This window comes from Staurois parvus, unplaced genomic scaffold, assembly GCF_062004578.1.
Source record: "Staurois parvus isolate SC_StPar_1 unplaced genomic scaffold, SC_StPar_1.0 ptg000467l, whole genome shotgun sequence".
NCBI classification, from domain to species: Eukaryota; Metazoa; Chordata; class Amphibia; order Anura; family Ranidae; genus Staurois; species Staurois parvus.
In genome coordinates this window covers 12,310-39,245 of record NW_028318263.1, presented here as the reverse complement: position 1 = coordinate 39,245, position 26,936 = coordinate 12,310, and the positions used below count along the sequence as shown (strand labels likewise).

Here is a 26,936-nt window from a genome sequence, read left to right as displayed (position 1 = left end):
ATGTGGACTGATCACTGTACTGGTGTCACTGGGGATGTCAGTGACAGTCAGTTCCCCCCCAGTGTCTGAATGCCCGCCGCAGTCCCGCTATAAGTCGCTGATCACCGCCATCACTAGTATAAAAAAATAAAAATTCAAGTATATATACAGCCATTTGTAGATGCTATAGCTTTCACGTAAACCAATTAATTCACATGTATTGGATTTTTTTAAGCAAAGACATGGAGCAGAATACATTTTGGCCTAAATGTATGAAGAAATTAGATTTTTTAAATTTTGTTACTGGACATGTCTTATAGTAGAAAGTCAAAAATATTCTTTGTTTTTTTCTAAATTGTCAGTCTTTTTTTGTTTATAGCGCAAAAACTAAAAAACGCAAAAGGTGATAAAATACCACCAAAAGAAAGCACCATTTGTAGGGAAAAAAAGAACATAAATTTAATTTAGGTGCAGCGTTGCATGACCACGCAATTATCAATTAAATTAACGCAGCGCCATATTGAAAAAAATGGCCTCGTCAGGAAGGGCGGTAAATCCTCTGGAGGGCGAGTGTTAATGTAGTGCATGCCACGTGTAACAGTTTCATGTGCTATTATATTTCCACAGGGAACTTAACCCCCCCCCCAACCCAGGGTGGCAGTGTGTGCAATGCACATTCTTGCCTTTCCAACAAGGCAACAAAGAAATAGCTTGTGGACTGCCTCTCTCTAGCTCAGGGGTCTCCAAACTTTCTAAATAAAGGGCCAGTTTACTGTCCTTCAGACTTTAGGGGGGCCAAACTGTGGCCATTGGGAGTAGAAAACGTCCCAACGTCAGTAAGAATAGACAATACCCCATCAAAACAGCGCTCTCAACCTATAACTATATATAGGTATCATATACCAAAAATAAAATATAAAATAAATTAAATTTAAATTAAACTGCCACCAAATAAAGTGCAACTAAGTGCAAAAAAAACATAAGTCAGTGTATATCAAACATATATAGACTCCAACATAAAGCCCATTTAAATAAAGTCCATATTAAATATATGATCTTCCTTCAATGAAAATATGGAATCTTTCTTGCATATAAAATATTCCTCCACAAATGTGTATATTTCAGTGCTCAACACCCCATCAAAGTGCAAACTCACCAGATACTAGTGATAAACCAGCATATCTTTCAAATATCAATGGATGTGGAAAAATCAGCAGCATATCGATAATACTCATTCATCAGATGATCTCAATACTCTCCATCATGGTAATTATAAGCCTCATGTGAATAGATAGAAAACCCTCGCCATAGCGTAATACCGTTTAAATGTTTATTCATCAGAATTCCCCCTGTAAAACCACACTCACATTGTGCAAGTAAATATAAAGCCTTTTAAATGTAAAAGCCGTTTCCAGCCTGGGTGTGATCAGCAGTGGGTTACGCTAGCTCTTTTAGAGCCGCTCGTTCTCCCATAGGATACCATTAATTACCGCACTGATACCCTCTAATGAGAGAACACATGATGACCTATACTCCACTAATTGCCTGTACCAGACATCTTTACAGGGGGGAACCGTATAGATACTCCTTGCTGCCATCCATCTCATCATATCACGACTCGACTACTGCAACTCCCTCCTCACTGGCCTGCCTCGCCGCTGGCTATCCCCGCTTCAGTCCATCCTGAATACGGCTGCCAGACTCATTCACCTTTCCAACCGCTCCATCTCCGCCACCCCCCTCTGCCAATCCCTCCACTGGCCTCCACTCAGTGTCCTCCACCCCCCTCTGCCAATCCCTCCACTGGCCTCCACCCCCCTCTGCCAATCCCTCCACTGGCCTCCACTCAGTGTCCTCCACCCCCCTCTGCCAATCCCTCCACTGGCTTCCGATTGCGCAACGGATCAAATTCAAAATCCTAACACTGACGTACAAAGCCGTCCACCATACTGCCCCGAACTACATCACTGACCTAATATCCAAGTACCACCCAACACGCACACTTCGCTCCTCACAAGACCTCCTTCTCTCTAGTTCCCTGGTCTCCTCCTCCCATGCCCGCCTCCAGGACTTCTCCAGGGTGTCACCCATCCTCTGGAACTCCCTTCCCCAACCCATCAGACTATCACCTACTCTCCTCTCCTTTAGGCGCACCCTGAAAACCCATCTCTTCAGGGAAGCCTACCCCCTGCTAACTTGACCGACCTCCTCCACTCTTCCTACCACTCCATCCCCCACAGCTATCTCCTCCTGTGCCACCATCCCCTCCCTCCTAGATTGTAAGCTCGAAAGAGCAGGGCCCTCGATCCCCTCATGTTTTGCATTGTATTGGTATTGTTCTGTCACATGTTCTGTCCCCCTTTGTAATGTACAGCGCTGAGTGAACTATTGGCGCTTTATAAATACTGTATAATAATAATAATAATAATAATAATCCTGTGTTCAATCACCATAATGTCAGTGCCATCTTTTAAAAAATTAATAATAACAATAATACAAATTAATCATCCAAACAATATATACCAATATAAGTATATCAAAATCATAGTAATATAATATTAAATAAATTAAAATAAAATACATAATTCAAAATTAATTAATAATCACTAATAAAGCAATTCAAATCTAAATCAACATTAAGACCATTGGGGGTCAGAGCATCAGTCAAATATATCCATCTGGTTTCACATCTACATAATTCTCTTATTCTGTTTGACCCGTGCCACATACGAGGACAATATATTGTCTCTGTGCACTTTAGAAAATACCATAATCGAGATCCTTCCTGTATAAAATTTTGGGGAATGGATTCCATTCCTCGTATGTGGCACGGGTCAAGCAGAATAAGAGAATTACCTAGATGTGAAACCAGATGGATATATTTGACTGATGCTCTGACCCCCAATGGTCTTAATGTTGAATTAGATTTGAATTGCTTTATTAGTGATTATTAATTAATTTTGAATTATGTATTTTATTTTAATTTATTTAATATTATATTACTATGATTTTGATATACTCATATTGGTATATATTGTTTGGATGATTAATTTGTATTATTGTTATTATTATTAATTATTTAAAAGATGGCACTGACATTATGGTGATTGAACACAGGATGGCAGCAAGGAGTGTCTATACGGTTCCCCCTGTTAAGATGTCTGGTACAGGTAATTAGTGGAGTATAGGTCATCATGAGTTCTCTCATTAGAGGGTATCAGTGCGGTAATTAATGTTATCCTATGGGAGAACGAGCGGCTTTATAAGAGCTAGCGTAACCCACTGCTGATCACACCCTCGGACGAAGTCGTGTGATGAAACGCGTTAGCGCATGATCGAGCAATGACGTTATCACGCACGCCGTTATCACGTGACCGCAACCATGTCATCTGTTGTAGGCTGGTGAGACACCACTGTGTGTGCTGGGAGCAGTGTACTGTGTGCTGCAGGCTGGAAACGACTTTTACATTTAAAAGGCTTTATATTTACTTGCACAATGTGAGTGTGGTTTTAAAGGGGGAATTCTGATGAATAAACATTTAAACGGTATTACGCTATGGCGAGGGTTTTCTGTCTATTCACATGAGGCTTATACTTGCCTTGATGGAGAGTATTGAGATCATCTGATGAATGAGTATTATCGATATGTTGCTGATTTTTCCACATCCATTGATATTTGAAAGATATGCTGGTTTATCACCAGTATCTGGTGAGTTTGCACTTTGATGGGGTGTTGAGCACTGAAATATACACGTTTGTGGAGGAATATTTTATATTCAAGAAAGATTCCATAATTTCATTGAAGGAATATCATATATTTAATGTGGACTTTATTTAAATGGACTTTATGTTGGAGTCTATATATGTTTGATATACACTGACTTATGTTTTTTTTGCACTTAGTTGCACTTTATTTGGTGGCAGTTTAATTTTATTTATTTTATATTTTATTTTCGTTATATGATACCTATATTTAGTTATAGGTTGAGAGCGCTGTTTTGTTGGATTTCACACATTTTGTTACATTTAATTTAATTTATTTAAAAATAGCAGCTCTAATTAAATAATTTCTTGGGAATATTACATTCATAATGTGCGATGTTATAGGCTCTGGGATATATTGATAGTTCTATCGATATCATCCTTTTGCCTGTATATCTTACATTTACATAATACCCCATCTTTGGTGTCAGTGGGAGGAACTGTGCCCCGTAGTTGGTGTTATTGAGCGAAATTGTGCCCCATAGTTGGTGTCATTAGGAGCAATTGTGCCCCATCATTGGTGTCATAGGAAGGAATTGTGCCCCATCATTGGTGTCAGTGGGAGGAATCGTGCCCCATCATTGGTGTCATAGGAAGGAATTGTGCCCCATCATTGGTGTCAGTGGGAGGAATAGTGCCCCATCATTGGTGTTATAGGAAGGAATTGTGCCCCATCATTGGTGTCAGTGGGAGGAATAGTGCCCCATCATTGGTATCAGTGGGAGGAATAGTGCCCCATCATTGGTGTCAGTGGGAGGAATAGTGTCCCATCATTGGTGTCATAGGAAGGAATTGTGCCCCTTAGTTGGTGTCATTGGGGGGGAATTATGCCACATTGTTGGTATCAGTGGATGAAATAGTGCCCCAAGGGCTGAATAAAAGCAAGCAAAGGGCCGCAGTTTGGACACCACTGCTCTGATACTTCATACAGAACTTTATCAATTAGATACAGGTAGGGATATGTATCTTCTTACTGGACTCTATCTGCTGAATAGAGATGAAGGCAGGGGATCAAATTACTTATCTTTACTGCAATGCAGTAAAGAGTTGCAAAAAAACCCTGCAGTCAGCAAATGTTATAGCGCCACCAGCTGTGTGCATTTAGTAACTATTAAATAGCCATAAACAACCATTTATGTTAAAGATTTATGTTAATGTAACTAAAAAGAAGACATAATAAATACAAACACAAAATATTGCTGTAAATGATTTGCTAATAAATGTATTAATTGAATAAATAGTGTTTTGTTTTTTTTGCATCTTATTGGTATTCTGCTACAAGTCAGCAGCACCAGAAGGCCCCGTGCAGGAATTATTGTTGTTACCTCTCTCTCCAGCTCTTTCACTTTGCTATTCAGCTGTTTCACTTTGGTCTTCTCACTCTCCAGCTCAGCGCTGAGCTCCCGATTCTTCTTGGACAATTCCACAATTTTTGTTGCTGCAACATCTCCTGCTATCCCGGCTGTTCCTGAGAGCAGACACACCAAGGGGGGGGGTGATTTATGGTACATCAAGATTAGTTTTACTGTATATTACATTAAAGGGGAAGTATGGGATTTTAAAAAAGTAAACATACGTACATACCCCCATGCTGCAGCATCTGTGTGATGCTGCAGCTGTCCCATATTGACTCTGAGCCCAAGAACTGAGCGCTCACCCAGAGCAGAGACTGGTTTCTGTCAGGCATTGCTGTCCGCTATTCTCCTCCAGCACTCACTGGAGTGCCAGGCTGTGGAGGGGGTAGGAGCGGCTGTCAATCAGTCAGTGGGGTGGATCATGACAATATTGTCATGATGTTCCCTGAGCCTGGAGCAGCTCAGCTCCATCAGCTGATAGTGGGCAAAAGCTTGCTTTCAGCTGACTCTGGGTCACAAGAGGACAAAAGTAAGTGCATTCCTGTGACCCACAGAAGTATAGACAAAAAAGGCTTTGACCATACTTCTTTTTTTTAATGCCTCCACATGTCTGTCATAGTTCATTCAGAATTGTGAATTCTCTGAATAGTTCTAATACTTCAAGTGCATGTCAGGGTAAAAAAAAATAAAAAATAAAATTATATATATATATATATATATATATATATATATAAAAATAAAAGTGCATCTCTGCAATACATGCACATTTTCCTCATTTACGCATTGAAAGCACAAAAAAAAAATCATTGAGAGAGTTCCTAATGTCTTGTTTGGTCAGACAACACAGTGCCTCTGCTCCAATGACATCTGGAACAGCATGGTCAGCCCTGCCTGTTGGACTACAAAACTCCTCCTATCCCTCATCACTCTCTGTCCCTCTCCACATGTATAGCCCCTTTGCGCCGGTGCCTCCGGCCCTTTAAGAGTTTCAGAAGCCGGGAAGCGGGGCTTTAGGTTCATGACCATCGTGATTTGCTGTCACGGCGGTCACATGATTGGAAAAGGTCCCGATCGCATGAGGAGATCGGGACCTTTCCGTGAGTCACGGACATATGTGCTGTGCTGGGAGCGTGCGCTTGCAGCACATATATATTTTCAAATGGTATGCAAATATGCAGGCGCTCGGTGTCAAGGCCCAGACGCCGAGAGGCCGCATATTGGCGGGCGCTCGTCGTCTATAGATTTATTTCTATCCCAAGCAAATCAATGCTGTTGCCTTGACTCCCAAGAGTCAGAGAAAGGGCTCTCGGGAAATGTAGTTCTGGGGTGTGCCTGTGTTAATAGGAGCTGCCCTTGCAAGAATTTAAAGCTCTTTTGGCTGTACTTCTGTGGATGACAAGAGTGCAGTGCGTTCTATTTGAACACCCTGCGATTTTGCAAGTTCTCCCACTTAGAAATCATGGAGGGGTCTGAAATTCACATTGTAGGTGCATTCCCACTCTGAGAGAGAATTTAAAAAAAAAATTCAGGAAATCCCATTGTATGGTTTGTAAAGAATGTATTTGTCTTGCACTGCTGAACAGAAGTATTTGAAGACCTAAGAAACAGCAAGAATTCTGGCTCTCAAAGACCTGTTACTGCGCCTTTAAAAAGTCCACCTCTACTCCACTCATTAATCTAACTTAGTAGCACCTGTCTGAGCTCTTTAAAGACACCTGTCCACCCCACAGTCAGTCAGACGCCAACTACTACCATGGGCAAGATCAAAGAGCTGTCAAAAGACACCAGAGACAAAATTGTGGACCTCCACAAGGCTGGAAAGGGCTGCGGGGCAATTGCCAAGCAGCTTGGGGAAAATAGATCAACTGTTGGAGCAATTGTTAGAAAATGGAAGATGCACATCTAAAGGGATGCCAGGAATGTGTTCTTTCATATATCTCTTTAGAAAGAAGATCTAAAGCAGGGTCCTGTGACATTTACAGGTGCCTTCTGGCCCCTCCCAGTAAACTCAGAGCAAAGACCTGCATACAGGCCAAAGAATGACATCACTGGGTCTCAATAGAGTTATTTTTTAAAAATCGGACAATTCCTCATTGCACGTTGTATATGCATACATTACACTTCAGCTTTGAGTTGTAATGCTGGTCACAGCTACTGCTCAATTCAAATGTGCTTGCACCTGCATCTATTTGCAGATAATTGACATGAAAATAATTATAATAAGACATATTGTTCTATACTTCATAGGTTTGGGGATTACCGGCCAGTGCCACCTTGTCATCTTCTACTTTCCTCCTGAGGTGTCGAATCTCAAACTCTTTTTCTTTCAGAAGTTTGTGCAATCGTCCGTTTTCATCCTGCAGTTCTCGTATTTGTCCCTGCAACTGCTCATTCTCATCCTCCAGGAGCCTGTTCCAAGAGAAGAACTCTGCAATTAAATCCCAAGCAACAGTAAAATGTCTTCCCAGTTACTGCTCAGAGCCATGAAGGATTTACAGTGATGAAGAATGATAAAGACATAGATGTTCCCATCGTGTACTGATGAGCTCATTTCCCGGTCAATCGGATTGGCTCCCTGTGCTGCTTCTACATCTCCTAGTCTGCCCTCTGCTGTACATGGGGTTCATACCACGAATTCTGTACTTACACTGCTTGCATGTAGAATAATACATTCAGGGAAATTCTTCAACCACTTTAATACTGGGCCAATTCTGACACTTCTTACATATATGTAAAAATCTTAAATTTTTTGCTAAAAAATTACTTAAAACTTTCAAACCAGAGGCGTACCTACAGGGGTCGTAATGGCAACCCAGCCCCATGCTCCAGGAGGCCCGTGCAGCCCCTATGTACACCTGGATAGGAGGAGTAGCAGTGGCAGCTGCATACAGAGGAACCGATCTCTCCATTTTCCTCCCGTGGGCATTCAGCGGCTGGAGGAGGAATGTTAAGAGATTGGTTCCACTGTATGCAGCCGGCCCCGCAGCTCCTCCAATCCTGCTTCTTTCTGCTGCCCACCTGCATGCTCTACTGCCCCCTGTGCTCTTTCCTGGCCCCTCTGTGCTCTTTCCTGGCCCCTCTGTGCTCTTTCCCGGCCCCTCTGTGCTCTTTCCTGGCCCCTCTGTGCTCTTTCCCGGCCCCTCTGTGCTCTTTCCTGGCCCAAGCTCATCCTCTGTAGCTCTGCCGGGTTCCCCCCTCACCTTTCCTCCCGGCTGCTGCGGGGGGATGCTGTCAGGATGGAGTGTGGGGAAGGGGCTGATTAATGTGTCATTTACCGGCCCCTTCCTTGTCTTAACCACTTGCCCCCTAGAGGATTTCCCCCCCCCCTCCTGACTAGGCCATTTTTTTGCGTTATGGCGCAATGGCAACGCTGCACTCAATGTATGTCCTTTTTTCCCATAAATAGAGCTTTCTGTCGGTAGTATTTGTTCGCCTGTGCGGTTTTTATTTTTGCGCTATAAACAAAAAAAGACCGACAATTTTGAAAAAAAAATATTTTTTTTACTATTTGCTATAAAACATGCCCAGTAAAAAAAAATGTAAAAACTCAAATCTCGTCATAAATTTAGGCCAAAATGTATTCTGCTCCGTGTCTTTGCCAAAAAAAAATTCCCAATACGTGAAAATTAATTGGTTTATGTGATAGTTATAGCGTTTACAAATGGCGGTATATATACTGGGATTTTTTTCTTTTTTTTTTATACTATTAATGGCGGCGATCAGCAACTTATAACAGGACTGCGGCAGGAATTCTGACACGGGGGGAGGGGGAACTGACTAACTGCCACTGACATCCCCCGTGACACCAATACAGTGATCAGTGCTAGTGAAAAGCACTGACACTGTACTAATGGCACTGGGCAGGAAGGGGTTAACATCTGGGAACATCAAAGGGTTAACTGTGTGCTGTGTGTGTTTTACAAGGGAGACATGCTGTTTTGTATGGGTCTGCTATGCAGAGCCATACAAAACAGTGTGCTGGAGCTGACAGGGGAGAGATCTGTATTGTTTACATACAGACCTCTCCCCTGTCAGTGACACTCGGTGATCGCCGGGTGTTGGCAGGAAATCTCCATCCGGGACCCGGTGATCGACAGCTGTAGCCGCCAATGACGGCGTGGGTAGGGCGCGCGCGCGCCCCCTACTACATGGATATACAAAATCTGTATATATATATATATACACACACACACACATATATATATATATATATATATATATATATATATATACTGTGGCAGTGCGGTATCCTGCCATGGTGGAAATCATGATGGAGACACAGGATTCTCAACTAAACAGGTTGAGGGGCTCCAGGCAGTTCTCACAATGCAGAGGAAACTGATTTATAAGTTTCCTCTTTGGTTTGTAAAGCCTGTTTTGGGACCTGTAGCCTGGAGATTTCTTAGAGATTTGGGAGGGATGAAATCTCCAATCCTGGGCCCATATTTTGGGAGCAGCCAGCGTGCTGATTGCACAGGTGTGTGCAGGCCTTTTAGTGGAGGCCAGGCCATGATTCTGGGCTCCACCCCGGCAGTTAGGAGGGCGCCACCCAGGCAGACGGGAGGTCTCTGCCGTGGAGTCAGGTGGGCTACACCTAGGAGAGGTGGAAGCCAGACTAGCTGTGTGCTAGTGCCATACTTTGGGAAGAGTCTGCAGGAGGCAGACTTAAAACTGCGTACAAGCCAGGAGGCTGCATATTGTTTTGCTTGATGGTGGATACCCCTGCGTGGGAAGCATTTTTGTTGTTTGAACTTTCTTAAATAAAAGTGGGCAAAAAAGCCCTGAAAAGAAAGCGAGTTGCTGTGTGCTTTACAAGAAGAGCTCTACCCTTTGAAGCGAGTTCCCACATATGGTGGGAATGCGGGCATAATTGGAGATCCCTGCAAAAGTAAGTTCATCAGTTATATGAACTGTGTTTCTGTGCAATGGACAGCACAATTTGGTGTGTGTGCAGGTGAGGAGAACCTGCCTTAAAGAGGCAGTACTTCATTTCTTTGTTGCTGGACTGTGCAAAAGTGTTGTGAAGTGACTGAAGATGGGACGGTCAAAGCAAAGAAAAGAAGAAAGATTTGCTGCAATGAGAGACCGAGCCCTGTGGCTGGAGGGGTTATCCCCAGAACGAGCCCCATACATGGATGAACAGTGTTTGCCAAAGTGGGAAGTGCATGTTGTTGCCGCTGGCAACACTGGTGAAAGGAGACCAGCTATGAATGTGCAGAGTCCTAAGCTGGAAAAAGGCTGCAGTGTTGGAAGTTTGGCCAAGATACTGCCGCAAGAGCGCTGTTTGCGGTGCAGTGAATGGTGGCACACTGTCTCCAAGTGCCCATTATCCCAGCTTCCAGTACGAGGTGACACAACCAGACAAAGGTCTGGGTATGCAATTGGGAAGCCTGCTTGGAGTTCCAGGAAGGAGCAGCCGGCTCCCCAAAAGTTTCAGAAGATTGTGGTTGCCCATAGCAACACATGTGACTTCAGGCCTGCTGACCCTGTGAGAGAAGAGTCGTCTGCAGAGGATTGTGGCAACGCAGAGATGAGAGTTCAGCGCATCTGGAGGAACCCACAATGTTCAGCTGGGAGAGTGCCATCTCCCATAGCAACAGGAGAAAGCTTGGCAACCAGGAGAAGGGGCTACAAGGGAGATGTTGTTCCGTATCCCAAGAAGGTTATCGGTGGAACCATACCCTGCCTGGAATGTGGTCAGTTTGGGCATGGTATCTTTTCCTGCCCCAGATTATGGAATACCACTGATGAGGGTGCTACTGAGCAAAAGTCTTCATCTGCAAGCCCAGATTCCTTTTTAAAAATGTTGGCAGCCACCTCTGGCAACAGTGAAAAAGTACCTGTTGTGCCTGCAGGGGGTGCCAAGGAGTCAGAAGTGCCTGCCACGGTATCATCCTATAGCTGCATGGATGAACTGGGTGGCCAAAGCCAAGCAGAGGAGAGACAACGCACTCAAGTGAAGGCTATGACACCTGCTGCAGGAAATGGTAAGACTGTTTCAGTTTGTGGGACTGATTCCAAGGAAGTGAGAGTGTGTCCTTCAGGGAGTTCCAAAATACAGATGGACATGGACTGGCTGCTGTGTGCTACCCTGAGTAGTGGGGAGGCACAGGGAGAAGCCCAACGATTAGGACTAAATATGGAAAAGGACATGGGGACTCTGCATGTGCCTGCTATAATCCAGCAGAAGGCTGGGGAAGGTAAACTAGGGGTGACCAAAACTGTCATGGCACCGTGTTCCCTAGTGCCAGGTGCTGCAGAGATGCCCAGGGAAACCTCCCAGGAGCCCGCAGTGGCGGAGCAGAGGATTTCCCAGGTCAGCTATGGAGCTGCTAAAACTGAATATAGTGTCCCTTTAAAGAGAGAGAGTGCTGTGAGGCATGGCTCACAGGCTGCTCAGCTGGGTAATAGCCAGGGATTACCCGCAAAAACCACAGTGATGTCTATATGCAATGAGAATGCTGATGGTCATGCCGACAAAAGTGTTACTGTTGGTAAATATAATGTTATGGTTGGTGATGAGCTAGCACAGCTCACTAAAGATAATAGTGTTTATATGAATATGATTGAAGATATGTTGTTGCCCTTGGCAACAGTATCCAAGGCTGCAAAGGTGTCCATGGAAACCTCCTGGGAGCTCCGTGTGTTGGAGCCAGAGGTTGCCTTGGACAACTATGGTGCTGCTCTGGACAAGAGAGTACTTGATAATTTAAATGCTAAAACTGGAATTTTTGAAAATGCTCCTGGTGATAATGGGTTAATGGAGTCTGTCAGTAATGACAATAGGTATGGAAGTGTTCATGAGGTGAATGAAGCGCCACCAGAGTACGGTGGTGAGGGTGTGGTATTGCAACCTGTTGAGGTTAAAAATTTAGTGCCACAGTTTTGGTTGAACAAAAGTGATATATGTGATGTGTCTGCTGAGCCACTCTGTCCTGTGTCTCCTCCGACAGTTGGTGCGGTACTGCGTAGTACCTCTGACTGGAGCGCAGAGAAAGTAGACTGGGACAGATGGGCTGAAAACCTGTTGGCTTTGTTAAAAGGGACCTCTGCTTCCAACAGTGGAGTGGACATGACTTCTGCTGTGCTAAATGGAGGGCCTGCAGAGCAGCTCATAGACAAGGGCACACTTGCTGTTGCTGCAGATGGTCTCCCTCCCAATATGGACGGGCCAAGTGAGATTGAGCACATAGCAGAGATCGTGCCCACAACCCACAAAGGATCCAATGGTGTAGGATCGAATAGTGTGATACCAAATGAGCCGGTGTTGGTGGAAGTGTCAGATGGCACAAATCAAGTGATTGGGGTCAGTAAACCAAATGTGGAATTGTGTTATGACCGTCAGGTGTCAGGACAGTTGCTGGAAGAGGTACATGTGCCAGTGGAGCTGGTGGATAGCGACGTTGCCATGGGAGACAACCACTCCACGCTGTGCACTTGGTCTCCAGACACTGCCCTGCCAAACTTTGAAATTAATTCTGACAAAGGTGTGGATGTTTCTGGCCAGGAGGAAAAATGCAAGACCCGTGTAAATGTTGATGATGAGGAAAAGTGCGATGCACTGGTACATTGTAAATATAATGATGTGGTAGACACAGCTGAGGAAAAAGCTGCAGTTGAATTAGGCCCCCTACAGGTTCAGGAGGGTAGTCTGGGAAGGGAAACTTTAAATGGCTTATCTGCCCAGAGGGAAAACTTTAAGGAAGTGGATTATTTAAAGAGGTCCCCTGACATAAAAACATCTGAAGAGCAAGACAATCGGTCTGTCCTTCAGAAGGAGAGTAGGACATTGCTGTCATCTGAGACTGTCAGTGACCAAAGGAAGCATGCAGTGTACGGGGGGAAACCAACCGAGCTAGGTTTTGTCAGTAAGAAGATGCCTGTACATAGAATGCAGCGAGGGTCTAAGGTAACCCCAATAAAAGAGCCCGCACTTTTTGTATTTAAAAGCGTGACCCCTTCAAAGGTAAAGGGAAACCGGCGGTTGAGAGTGCAGCGTAGCTGTAATGTTATCCAACACCTAAAACTCAGGCGTCAACCTCATCCTCAGAAATGTACCAAGTTTTGGAAGTTCCTTAATGGGAAGGTGACTTGGGTGGCCCCAAGGAAAATAGAGAGGCAACGCTTTTGGAAGCGTACCCGTAAAAAGGCACGGAGTCTTTATAGGGCCCAAGTCCATGTAATAGAACACAGGGAAAGTCGTCTCATAAGACAGGAAGGAAAGTTTCCCTTAGAAAGCAAGGTCAGTCAGGAATGGGCTCATATAGGTGAAAGCTGGCACAGAGGTGCCAAAGTAAAGAGTTTGGGCTTGTGTGTTCTGCCCCCTACGGGATCAAAACAAAGGGGGGGGATATGTGGCAGTGCGGTATCCTGCCATGGTGGAAATCATGATGGAGACCCAGGATTCTCAACTAAACAGGTTGAGGGGCTCCAGGCAGTTCTCACAATGCAGAGGAAACTGATTTATAAGTTTCCTCTTTGGTTTGTAAAGCCTGTTTTGGGACTTGTAGCCTGGAGATTTCTTAGAGATTTGGGAGGGATGAAATCTCCAATCCTGGGCCCATATTTTGGGAGCAGCCAGCGTGCTGATTGCACAGGTGTGTGCAGGCCTTTTAGTGGAGGCCAGGCCATGATTCTGGGCTCCACCCCGGCAGTTAGGAGGGCGCCACCCAGGCAGACGGGAGGTCTCTGCCGTGGAGTCAGGTGGGCTACACCTAGGAGAGGTGGAAGCCGGACTAGCTGTGTGCTAGTGCCATACTTTGGGAAGAGTCTGCAGGAGGCAGACTTAAAACTGCGTACAAGCCAGGAGGCTGCATATTGTTTTGCTTGATGGTGGATACCCCTGCGTGGGAAGCAATTTTGTTGTTTGAACTTTCTTAAATAAAAGTGGGCAAAAAAGCCCTGAAAAGAAAGCGAGTTGCTGTGTGCTTTACAAGAAGAGCTCTACCCTTTGAAGCGAGTTCCCACAATACACACACGCGATTTTGCGCAGCCCTGCCCCCCTGTAGCAGTATTTGTGCTATACCGCGACGGGGAAGCGGTTAATGGACTTCATAACACATCTGCTTTTGTTCATTGAGATTACAACAAGGTGTGGAAGGCCAACACTGATTTTTCTTTCATTCAGCTCACAGAAAGTGACAAGGATGTAGCATTTTTGTCAGATATTTTCAGTACTTGCTGAAAATATTCTCAGCCTGAAAAAAGAAAACTAGTGCAGCCACCACATCTACACTGCAATATGTTTTTTTTTTTGCGTTTTAAATTTTGGTTACGCTTTAGGCCCCTTTCACACGGATGTTCCAATCGGGTCTGCCTGCCCGTTTTTCAGGTGGACCCGATCAGACCCTCAATTCTCCTCTATGGAGCGTTTACACCCGCCGGCATCCAATCCGCCAAAATGAGATGGGTGGGGATCCCCTTCCATTCGTCGGATCGGATCAGATGGCAGTCGAATGGAAATGCGGAGAGGCGGCTTGTTTCCATACAACCCCCATAGAGGACAGCAGGCTGTGCCCATGTTGTCTCTGCATAAGTTGAGTGGACACAGATCTGTCATCTGCTTGCTCCATGGGGATCAGCAGACAGATTCCCCCACTGAGCAAGCAGATCCATTAATGGGTCTGCCCCATGTGAAGGGGGCCTTATGAAAAAAAAAGGACCATTGATGTCAGTTTTAACTTGTGTCCATTAGATGGCGCTAGAGCTCCACAGACTAACAAATACCTGTTTCACAACTGTGACATATTATGACCATAGAGGGAACTTTACCCTCTCTAGCAACTTTCTATCATTTTCCTCCCCCCCCCTTCTCTAACAGAACTTGAATGTCGTCTTTTTTTGGACGGGGGGGGGGGGTTCTTTTCTTTACACTTCCTTATTTTTTGCCTAGGCTACAAAGATATGTATTGAGCCCACAGCCTCCCAGGATGCCCCGTCACAGGTCCCAGGAAGCTGAGAGATACTCCATGGTGCAGGCTGAGATAGCTGTTGTATGAACTGGCACTCCCAATAGACGATTTCTATGTAGAGCACATAAAGCACATGTGCGCCAGCAAGGAAGGTGGACCTTAATGCTCGCTTGCAGCATATACATTCACAGAGGCTAAGATCTCTATACTGAGAGCAAGCTCCCAGCGCAGTGACCGAGCTGTCACAGACAGCTCCCAGCCTCTAATAACGCACTTGTGTGCCCAGGGGCGGACTGACCATTTGGAAACTCGGGCACCGCCCGAGGGCCCATGGTCAGTAGGGGGCCCCATGAGATGCCCCTGGTAGCTTTTATAGGCTTTTTTGGGTGTGGTTTGAGTGTGGGCGAGGACACAGGGGCCCCATGATCCCCTATTGCCCGGGGGCCCCATGAGTTGTCAGTCCGCCCCTGTGTGTGCCAGCAGGAAGGTGGACCTTAATGCCCACTTGCAGCATATACATTCACAGAGGCTAAGATCTCTATATTGAGAGCAAGCTCCCAGCGCAGTGACCGAGCTGTCACAGACAGCTCCCAGTTTCTAATTATGATTGGAAGCTAGAAGGATGGCCTACCAATCATGTGACCATTGTGACAGCCAATCACATGATAAGGATGTCTACCCCCCCAATAATAGATGAATGTAGCTCAGTATCTATCATGTGCAGAGCAGTAGTGTTGTATGGAAAGTCTTCACACGTATGTCTGGGGGAAGGTACAATATACAGTGGGGATCGAAAGTTTGGGCACCCCAGCTAAAAATTTGTATTAATGTGCATAAAGAAGCCAAGGAAAGATGGAAAAATCTCCAAAAGGCATCAAATTACAGATTAGACATTCTTATAATATGTCAACAAAAGTTAGATTTTATTTCCATCATTTACACTTTCAAAATAACAGAAAACAAAAAAATGGCGTCTGCAAAAGTTTGGGCACCCTGCAGAATTTATAGCATGCACTGCCCCCTTTGCCAAGCTGAGACCTGTCGGTGTCATGGATTGTTCTCAATCATCATCTGGGAAGACCAGGTGATATCAATCTCAAAGGTTTTAAATGCCCAGACTCATCTGACCTTGCCCCAACAATCAGCACCATGGGTTCTTCTAAGCAGTTGTCTAGAAAACTGAAAATAGTTGACGCTCACAAAGCTGGAGAAGGCTATAAGAAGATAGCAAAGCGTTTTCAGATGTCAATATCCTCTGTTTGGAATGTAATTAAGAAATGGCAGTCATTAGGAACAGTGGAAGTTAAAGCAAGATCTGGAAGACCAAGAAAAATATCAGACAGAACAGCTCGCAGGATTGTGAGAAAAACAATTCAAAACCCACGTTTGACTGCACGATCCCTCCAGAAAGATCTGGCAGACACTGGAGTTGTGGTACACTATTCCACCATAAAGAGATACTTGTACAAATATGGTCTTCATGGAAGAGTCATCAGAAGAAAACCTCTTCTACGTCCTCACCACAAAAATCATCGTTTGAACTTTGCAAATGAACATATAGACAAGCCTGATGCATTTTGGAAACAAGTTCTGTGGACCGATGAGGTTAAAATTGAACTTTTTGGCCGGAATGAGCAAAGGTACGTTTGGAGAAGAAGGGGCACGGAATTTAATGAAAAGAACCTCTGTCCAACTGTTAAGCATGGGGTTGGATCAATCATGCTTTGGGGTTGTGTTGCAGCCAGTGGCACAGGGAACATCTCACGAGTAGAAGGAAAAATGGATTCAATAAAATTTCAGCAAATTTTGGATGGTAACTTGATGCCGTCTGTGAAAAAGCTGAAGTTAAAGAGAGGATGGCTTCTACAAATGGATAATGATCCTAAACACACCTCGAAATCCACGGGGCATTACATCAAGAGGCGTAAACTGAAGGTTTTGCCATGGCCTTCACAATCTCCTGACCTCAACATAATTGAAAATCTATGGATAGACCTTAAAAGAGCAGTGCGTGACAGACAGCCCAGAAATCTCAAAGAACTGGAAGACTTTTGTAAGGAAGAATGGGCAAAGATACCTCAAACAAGAATTGAAAGACTCTTGGCTGGCTACAAAAAGCGTTTACAAGCTGTGATACTTGCCAAAGGGGGCAGTACAAGATATTAACTCTGCAGGGTGCCCAAACTTTTGCAGATGCCATTTTTTTGTTTTCTGTTATTTTGAAAGTGTAAATGATGGAAATAAAATCTAACTTTTGTTGACATATTATAAGAATGTCTAACCTGTAATTTGATGCCTTTTGGAGATTTTTCCATCTTTCCTTGGCTTCTTTATGCACATTAATACAAATTTTTAGCTGGGGTGCCCAAACTTTCGATCCCCACTTGTATATGTAAAGCGTGTGTAAATTGATGGTCCTATATAAGTACCTGAAATAAATAGATAATTTTAGGGCACAAAAACGCAATTAATTATTCTTTGGTAAAATATAAAATATGAGGTTGTACCGAGCAAATACATACCCAACATGTCAAACCTTAAAGCGGAGTTCCACTCACCTATCAAAAAATAAAAGTCAGTATCTACAAAAACTGTAGCTGCTGACTTTTAAAAAACAGCCACTTACCTGTCCCTCGGTCCCGGTGTGTGTCCCCCGCAGCCCATTCCACCGGCCGTCCTGTATTCCAAGCGCCGGCATCTTCAGTGTGGGCAACCGGCTGTGACAGCTTGCGGCTTCACAGCCGGGTACCCACTGCGCATGTGCGAGTAGCGCTGCACTTCATGATTGGTCCTGTAGTCTTCTGGGACCTGTCACGTGTCCCAAAAGACTACAGGGAGAACACCTTCTGTTTTTGATCGCTTAGGCGATTGGACTGGAAGTGGGAGTGGGTACCTGTCAAATTCGGGTACCCGCTCCCCCCCCTGCTCCCCAAAGGTGCCAATCCTTAATGGGGAGCAGGGGACCAATCTTTAAAGCAGAACTTCCCCTTTTGGGTGGTGCTCCGCTTTAGGGGCCAGTTCACACTCCATGGGTTTCAGTTGCATTTTTCTGCATCCAAAACGCACAGAAAGTAGGTGATATGGTTGTCAGTGTCATAGTTCACATCAGTGCTTGCAGTTCCAGTGTGTTCTGGTTGCGGAAAAAACAAGTAAATCAGGCTGCATTTTTCCTGCACATAACTGTACTGGAACGCGGTAAAACGCATAAAAAACGCACTGAAATGCACAAGTCCTTATTTAAATTGAAGAAAAAGAAAGGGGAAAAAATGAACTGGAAGGTGTGTAAAACACAACAAAAAACGCACATTCAGAAACACATCCGGAACACATCTGGACTGTGTTTCTATAGTGTGAACCGGCCCTTAATTTGCGTGCACCTGTGAAATGGCGACATACTTCAGTACCCTATATTTTCCATAGGTGACAATTTATAAGCCCCCCCATAGGTCATCAGTTTAGCATTACTTGACTTATTGATCTCACTCTGGCGTGCGCAGCGATATGTAACATGTGTATCGCAAACAACGCTTTCATGCGTAGGTGCCCCGATGCATGCGTTTACAACTCAAACATTTTTTTTGGAGGGCAATTTTATATGTTTGGGTGCAACTTTGTTTGCTTAACTTTATTATTTTTTTGGTGACAGGTTCTCTTTATCGAGACATCTGGGGTCTAAAAGACCCCTGATGTCTCACCTGTCCTCCAATGAATCTAATGCAATGCGGACTGCTCTGCATTACATTCTTTCCTGGCCATGCTGGGTCCTGGAAGTGACGTTTTAAAAGTCACTTCCAGGTCAGCAACAAGAAAGGGAGGAGAGCGGACGCAGGGGTTAACCCCCAAAATGCCAACCCACCGCATTGCAGCAATCCCATTTACTTGAGTGGGTGGCGATTGGCGGTGGTACCACCTGACAAATGCGACCTGCCATTTAATTTTTGCCACAGTATGGGTACAGCCCTGAGTGGCTGCATTGCTGCGTTTAGGTGGGCGGTTGGGTGGCGGTAAAACCCGCAGCTCACCCGCCTGCGTCTACCATCCCCCGGCTGACCGTGTGATCAAGCTCTTAGTGAGTCACCTTTTCCCCAGATCGCTGGAGGAGTCCCGATCCAGGCGGAGGAGATCCAGCTGATCCTGAACACCGAACGCATCGGCTTTCCTCTGCTCCGGCTCGCCCTGCTTCTCCCTCTTCCTCTCCATCAGTCTTTGGAGACGTTTCTGTTGCTGTTCCTGGAGCGCCTTGAACTGCTGGCGCAGGTTTTCATTTATCATGTCGTCAGATTCCATGGTGGCCTGGAAGACAAGAAAACCCAACCGAACCCGGATTATATACGGATATCCATGGGCCACCTGACCCCACACAGCTCCGACGGAACGCCCATTGGTCTGGCTGGGAGTAGGAAATCCACAGGGAGCAGATCCTACGATCTCCTGGATATGGGAAGAAACGGCTGATAGACTTTCATTCATCATAAATCCCATTCAATGGAGAGATGACCTCAGAGACAGGTGACCCCGGGGCCCCACAGAGGAGGGTGTAATTGTTTGGTGGCATTAAAGATGAAGGTGATTGGATGTGTGGTTGGATGGGGGATAAACACTTGTGCCCAGAAGTCTCCCCTTGGTTGGTAATATACAGTACGCAACATTTCTATAGAGAACACAAGTGAGCCGGCAAAACCCATTTCTTGTATTTCTTGTGGGATTCATATTCTGTACCTGGAGGTGATAACAGAATGGGCCAATCATAAAACAAGACACGGCAACAAGTAATCCAATGAAATGCCCCCCCTGTTCAGTAGTCTGTGTCCCCTTAATAGCGGTGCAGTAGTAGAAGTGTAGTAGCAATTTAGTCATGGTATAGTGACAGTGTAGTAGTTGTGGTGTAATAGTGGTGTACTAGTTGTGTAGTAGTAGCGATGTAGTTGCAGTGTAGACATGGTATAGTGACAGTGTAGTAGTGATGTAGTAGCGATGTAGTTGCAGTGTAGACATGGTATAGTGACAGTGTAGTTGCAGTGTAGACCTGGTATAGTGACAGTGTAGTAGTGATGTAGTAGCAATGTAGTTGCAGTGTAGTAACGGTGTAGTAGTGATAAGACATGGTATAGTAGCAGTGCAGTAGTTATGTTGTCATGGTATAGTGACAGTGTAGCAGGGGCGGACTGACAACTCATGGGGCCCCCGGGCAATAGGGGATCATGGGGCCCCTGTGTCCTTGCCCACACTCAAAAAAGCCTATGAAAAAGGTACCAGGGGCATCTCATGGGGCCCGAGTTTCCAAATGGTCAGTCCGCCCCTGCAGTGTAGAATTTATGTAGTAGTGATGTAGTTTCAGTGTACTAGTTGTGCAATAGTAGCAATGTTGTGTAGTTGCAGTGTAGTAGCGATGTAGTCGTTGTGTAGTTGCAGTGTAGTAGCGATGTAGTTGTTGTGTAGTTGCAGTGTAGTAGCAATGTAGTGGTTGTGTAGTTGCAGTGTAGTAGCGGTGTAGTCGTCGTGTAGTAGTAGTTGTGTAGTAGTGATGTAGTCGTGTAGTAGCAGTGTAGTAGTGATGTAGTCACGGTGCAGTAGTAGTAGTGATGTAGTTGTGTAGTAGCGAATCTAGCGATGTAGTCATTATGTAGTAGCAGTGTAGTAGCGATGTAGTCGTCGTGTAGTAGTGATGTAGTCGTCGTATAGTAGCAGTGTAGTAGTGATGTAGTCACGGTGCAGTAGTAGTAGCAATGTAATCATGTAGTTGCAATGTAGTTGCAGTGTAGCAGTGATGTAGTGATGTAGTCGTTGTGTAGTAGCAGTGTAGTAGTGATGTAGTCGTTGTGTAGTAGTAGTGATGTAGTCGTTGTGTAGTAGCAGTGTAGTAGTGATGTAGTCGTTGTGTAGTAGCAGTGTAGTAGTGATGTAGTCACAGTGCAGTAGTAGTAGCGATGTAGTCGTCGTGTAGTAGCGAATCTAGCGATGTAGTGGTGTAGTAACAGTGTAGTAGTGATGTAGTTGTTGTGTAGTAGCAGTGTAGTAGTGATGTAGTCGTTGTGTAGTAGCAGTGTAGTAGTGATGTAGTCGTGTAGTAGCAGTGTAGTAGTGATGTAGTCGTTGTGTAGTAGCAGTGTAGTAGTGATGTAGTCATTGTGTAGTAGCAGTGTAGTAGTGATGTAGTCACAGTGCAGTAGTAGTAGCGATGTAGTCGTTGTGTAGTAGCGAATCTAGCGATGTAGTAACAGTGTAGTAGCAATATAGTCGTAGTGTAGTAGAGATGTAGTTGCAGTGTAGTAGCGATGTAGTAGCGATGTAGTTGCAGTGTAGTAGCAATGTAGTTGCAGTGTAGTAGCAATGTAGTAGTGATGTAGTCGTCGTGTAGTAGCGAATCTAGCAATGTAGTGGTGTAGTAACAGTGTAGTAGCAATATAGTCGTCGTGTAGTAGCGATGTAGTTGCAGTGTAGTAGCGATGTAGTTGCAGTGTAGTAGCGATGTAGTAGCGATGTAGTTGCAGTGTAGTAGTGATGTAGTCGTCGTGTAGTAGCAGTGTAGTAGTGATGTAGTCGTCGTGTAGTAGCGAATCTAGCGATGTAGTGGTGTAGTAACAGTGTAGTAGCGATGTAGTTGCAGTGTAGTAGCGATGTAGTTGCAGTGTAGTAGCGATGTAGTTACAGTGTAGTAGCGATGTAGTTACAGTGTAGTAGCGATGTAGTAGCGATGTAGTTGCAGTGTAGTAGCGATGTAGTTGCAGTGTAGTAGCGATGTAGTTGCAGTGTAGTAGCGATGTAGTTGCAGTGTAGTAGCGATGTAGTTGCAGTGTAGTAGCGATGTAGTTGCAGTGTAGTAGCGGTGTAGTAGTGATGTAGTGGTGTAGTAGCGAATCTAGCGATGTGGTCGTGTAGTAGCCATGCTATATACAGAGTTTTCCAGCTCCAAGCTGATCGATCTATGGGACCACGTGCTACAAGGCTGAGATGCGATCACGGTGTGGGGTCTATGGAGCACAGTAGAGGGGATGGAGCCGAGTCCTGTACACGGATCCCCGGAGTTCAGGGCTGTAGAGGACATGTGACCCTCTCTTCCCTCTCCTGTGTGATCACATCTGTCAAACACCAGGCAGGACCTTTAAAAAGCGCGCTCTCGTTACACGGGGAAGTTTTCCGCCAGGTGTCAGTGTTTTGTGCGCGCGCCGCTCTGCCGGTCTAGTCACGATCACTCGACCATAACTGAATGATCCGGCGCATGCGCAGTAGTCACCGGGATAAGGCATTTGTTACCACTCCGGATCATCCCATCACCGCAATGTCATTATTACACAGAAATATCTTTAGACGTCCCCAGACTTCCCCTGATACTGGCCGGCCATGCTGGGACATGTAGTTTTCCCGCCTCTCCGGTCACTTACCGATTTGCTGGTCTCTCCCGGAACTCTACGAGCTTTCGCCTGCAGAACGCGTCACCCAGGCAACCGGCACCATGGAGACGGCGTTGTGTTGACCTCATCACGCTGCCGGCTCCGCCCTCTCACCCTGAGAGCCCCCGCCAGTGAGCATGAGCAGTCCTGAGCGCTTTGTGGTGTCACGTTTTGTGCAGTGTCTCCAGTCAGATAAAAGTCCCTCATGCACATATATAAATCTCCCCTCGCCTCATGCGCAATCCGCCACAACACCTCTCCGGTCTGTTATCAATAAATCTCCCCTCGCCTCATGCGCAGTCCGCCACGACACCTCAGTCCGGTCTGTTATCAATAAATCTCCCCTCGCCTCATGCGCAATCCGCCACAACACCTCTCCGGTCTGTTATCGATAAATCTCCCCTCGCCTCATGCGCAATCCGCCACAACACCTCTCCGGTCTGTTATCAATAAATCTCCCCTCGCCTCATGCGCAGTCCGCCACGACACCTCAGTCCATTCTGTTATCGATAAATCTCCCCTCGCCTCATGCGCAGTCCGCCACGACACCTCAGTCCGGTCTGTTATCGATAAATCTCCCCTCGCCTCATTCGCAGTCCGCCACGACACCTCAGTCCGGTCTGTTATCGATAAATCTCCCCTCGCCTCATGCGCAGTCCGCCACGACACCTCAGTCCGGTCTGTTATCGATAAATCTCCCCTCGCCTCATGCGCAGTCCGCCACGACACCTCAGTCCGGTCTGTTTTCGATAAATCTCCCCTCGCCTCATGCGCAGTCCGCCACGACACCTCAGTGCGGTCTGTTTTCGATAAATCTCCCCTCGCCTCATGCGCAGTCCGCCACGACACCTCAGTCCGGTCTGTTATCGATAAATCTCCCCTCGCCTCATGCGCAGTCCGCCACGACACCTCAGTCCGGTCTGTTTTCGATAAATCTCCCCTCGCCTCATGCGCAGTCCGCCACGACACCTCAGTCCGGTCTGTTATTGATAAATCTCCCCTCGCCTTATTCGCAGTCCGCCACGACACCTCAGTCCGGTCTGTTATCGATAAATCTCCCCTCGCCTCATGCGCAGTCCGCCACGACACTTCAGTCCAGTCTGTTATCGATAAATCTCCCCTCGCCTTATTCGCAGTCCGCCACGACACCTCAGTCCGGTCTGTTATCGATAAATCTCCCCTCGCCTCATGCGCAGTCCGCCACGACACTTCAGTCCAGTCTGTTATCGATAAATCTCCCCTCGCCTCATGCGCAGTTCACCATGACACCTCAGTGCGGTCTGTTATCAATAAATCTCCCCTCGCCTCATGCGCAGTCCGCCACGACACTTCAGTCCAGTCTGTTATCGATAAATCTCCCCTCGCCTCATGCGCAGTCCGCCACGACACCTCAGTCCGGTCTGTTTTCAATAAATCTCCCCTCACCTCATGCACAGTCCACCAGGACACCTCAGTCCGGTCTGTTATCGATAAATCTCCCCTCGCCTCATTCGCAGTCCGCCACGACACCTCAGTCCGGTCTGTTATCGATAAATCTCCCCTCGCCTCATTCGCAGTCCGCCACGACACCTCAGTCCGGTCTGTTATCGATAAATCTCCCCTCGCCTCATGCGCAGTCCGCCACGACACCTCAGTCCGGTCTGTTATCAATAAATCTCCCCTCGCCTCATGCGCAGTCCGCCACGACACCTCAGTCCGGTCTGTTATCGATAAATCTCCCCTCGCCTCATTCGCAGTCCGCCACGACACCTCAGTCCGGTCTGTTATTGATAAATCTCCCCTCTCCTCATTTGCAGTCCCCCACGACACCTCAGTCCAGTCTGTTAGGAATAAATCTCCCCTCGCCTCATGCTCAGTCCGCCACGACACCTCAGTACAGTTGTTAGAAATAAATTCCCCCTCTCCTCCACCCACTGTGTATACAGCATACAGTACAAGGCATATAGGACCTGATATGTCAGCCTTATTAGTTATAGAACCATCCAGAACCTTCCCTCACCTCCAGGACTTCTCTTGTGCTGCTCCACCTCACAGAACTCCCTTCCATTCAGGTCTCTGGGTGTCTTTATATTAGAGTTGCCCTCTGGAAAGCATTCTGCGGCGGGGCGCTTGGTCATACAGGCCGTTTTACCTCTAAAAATCCCACATGCTGCATTTTTCTCGCACTTCATGGCAGCTCCGAGGTGCGATCAGGGCACAGGGAAAACAATTGTTATCCATGTCCCCCAGCTTTTCGCTGTCAGAGCCGTTTTTGCATACAATTCAAAAATCATTTTAAGGCCTGAAGATTAGTTAAAACCCCAAAACACTCTATATTTTCTGAAAGCAGAGACCCTGGAGAATAAAATGATGGTAGGTTAAATTTTTACTTTACGCAATATTAGCACAACGATTTATAAAACGCAAAATGTCAGTAAAAAATACACTTTTAGGGCACATAAACGCAATACGTTACCTAATTTTTGGTAAAATATAAAAGACGAGGTTGCACCGAGTAAATTGATACCCCACATGTCTAGACTTAAAATTGCGTGTGCCCGTGAAATGGTGACAAACATCCGCACCCTACATTGTCCATAGCTTTAGAAGGCAGGTCATCAGTTTACTTGTAGAATAACGAATGAGAATTATGGATGTCACTCTGGTGGGCACGGTGATATGTATCTCTTACAGGTACGTCACATCAATTCCTGAACCCAAGGTGTTTACAGTCCCTAACGTTTCAGAATTGAAATTTTCATACGTACACTCACAGGCCACTTTATTAGGTCCACCTGTTCAATCGCTTATGCAGGCCATAGACGGGGAGAAAACCAAACTTTTTTTAAGAAAAAAACGAAAAATCGGTCGTTCAATAGGCCAACGTTACCACCAACAGTAGAGAAAATCGGCCGTGTTTCTTCCCGTCTACGGTCGGCATTTAATTACTTCTGTCCCTGCAGAGAGCCCCGCTATTATATTTGACATTAAAAAGTATTGCACTTGCAACATTGTATCCATTTGTATCCATTTCGGATACAGATGGTTTTATTCGGATACAAATAGATACATTGTTGCAACCGCAATAATTTTTAATGTCAAATATAATAGCGGACTGGAATTCTTCCTCTTCTTTCTCCCTCTTCTCTCTCCTTCTTCTTCTCCTTCTCTCTCTTCTTCTTCTCTCTTCTCTTCTTCTTCCTCTTCATCTTTCTCTTCTTTCTTCTTCTTCATCTTTCTCTTCTTCCTCCTCTTCTTCTTCTTCTGCTTCCTCTTCTTCTTTGTCTTCCTCCTCTTCTTCTTCTTTTTTTTTCTTCTTTGTCTGGCAGGTCACGGCTCATGTGCAGATTTTTTATCGGTAAAAAGATCGGCCGATTTTCCCATCATTGTCGCAAAAATCGGCCGATCAGCAAAATCGGCCGATTTTTTTCCAACTTGACCGATCAAAAAAATCTGACAAAATCCAGAAAAACGGCCGACCAATTACCCATTAACAATGTGAAAATTGGCCGATTTTAGACCCATCTATGGCCTGCATTAGTAATACAAATTGCTAATCAGCCAATCACACTGCAGCAACTCAATGCATTTAGGCATCTAGACGCGGTGCAGACGACTTGCTGAAGTTCAAACAGAGCATCCGGACGGGGAAGAAAAGGGGTTTAAGTGACTTTGAACATGGGAGGTTTGCTGGTACCAGACGGACTGATCTGAGTATTTGCTGCATTGTCACCTTGACTTCCGATGGCGACTACAAGTGGCCTTTCCAACACACATTATACACTCACCAGCCTCTTTATTAGGTACAACCGTTCAACTGCTTGGTAACTCAAATTGCTAATCAGCCAATCACATGGCAGCAGCTCAATGCATTTAGGCATCTAGACACGATGAAGACGACTTGCTGAAGTTCAAACAGAGCATCAAAATGGGGAAGAAAAGGGATTTAAGTGACTTTGAATGTGGCAGGGTTGTTGGTGCCAGATGGGCTGGTCTGAGTATTTGCTGCATTGTCACCTTGACTTCAGATGGCGACTACAAGTGGCCTTTCCAACACACATTATACACTCTCCAGCCACTTTATTAGTTACAACCGTTCAACTGCTTGGTAACTCAGATTCCAAATCAGCCAATCGCTCGGCAGCAGCTCAATGCATTTAGGCATCTAGACATGGTGAAGACGACTTGCTGAAGTTCAAACCGAGTAGCAGAATAAGGAAGAAAGGGGATTTAACCACCTCCCATCCGGCCATCCTGCTTGTGCGTGCTCCCAGGGAGCACGAAACACCGCAGTCCAGTCCCCACTGTGTCCTCTGGACACAGTGGAACACCGATCGTCATACAGGACCTCTCTGCGAGGTCCCGATCATGTGATCACTGATTGGCCAATCAGTGACCACGTGAATAGTAAGCAAGATGTCACTTCTGACATCATTGCTTACTACTTGTGAAAAATGTAAAAAAAAAATAATATAAAAATGTAAAAAATTTTAAAATTATAATTTTTGCTTTATAAACTAATTTAGGTTATTTTTTTTTTTTTACTAAAAAGATAACGG

At 45.5% G+C, this 26,936-nt stretch overlaps 1 protein-coding gene across 2 annotated transcripts in view; it reads right to left on the bottom strand.

Annotated features, from left to right (window-relative positions):
- The window catches only part of CCDC13 (coiled-coil domain containing 13), an 87,259-nt gene extending 64,798 nt beyond the window's left edge, over window positions 1–22,461 (bottom strand). For both annotated transcript variants that reach the window (XM_089689023.1, XM_089689024.1), the window contains exons 1-4: window positions 22,390–22,461; window positions 19,086–19,300; window positions 7,357–7,505; window positions 5,067–5,209 (exon numbers count right to left, since the gene is read on the bottom strand). In XM_089689023.1, coding sequence (XP_089545149.1) covers window positions 5,067–5,209; window positions 7,357–7,505; window positions 19,086–19,294 — 501 coding nt within the window. In that variant the 5' untranslated portion in view covers window positions 19,295–19,300; window positions 22,390–22,461. The remainder of the gene's footprint in view (window positions 1–5,066; window positions 5,210–7,356; window positions 7,506–19,085; window positions 19,301–22,389) is intronic.
- Between the last annotated feature and the right edge of the window lie 4,475 nt (window positions 22,462–26,936).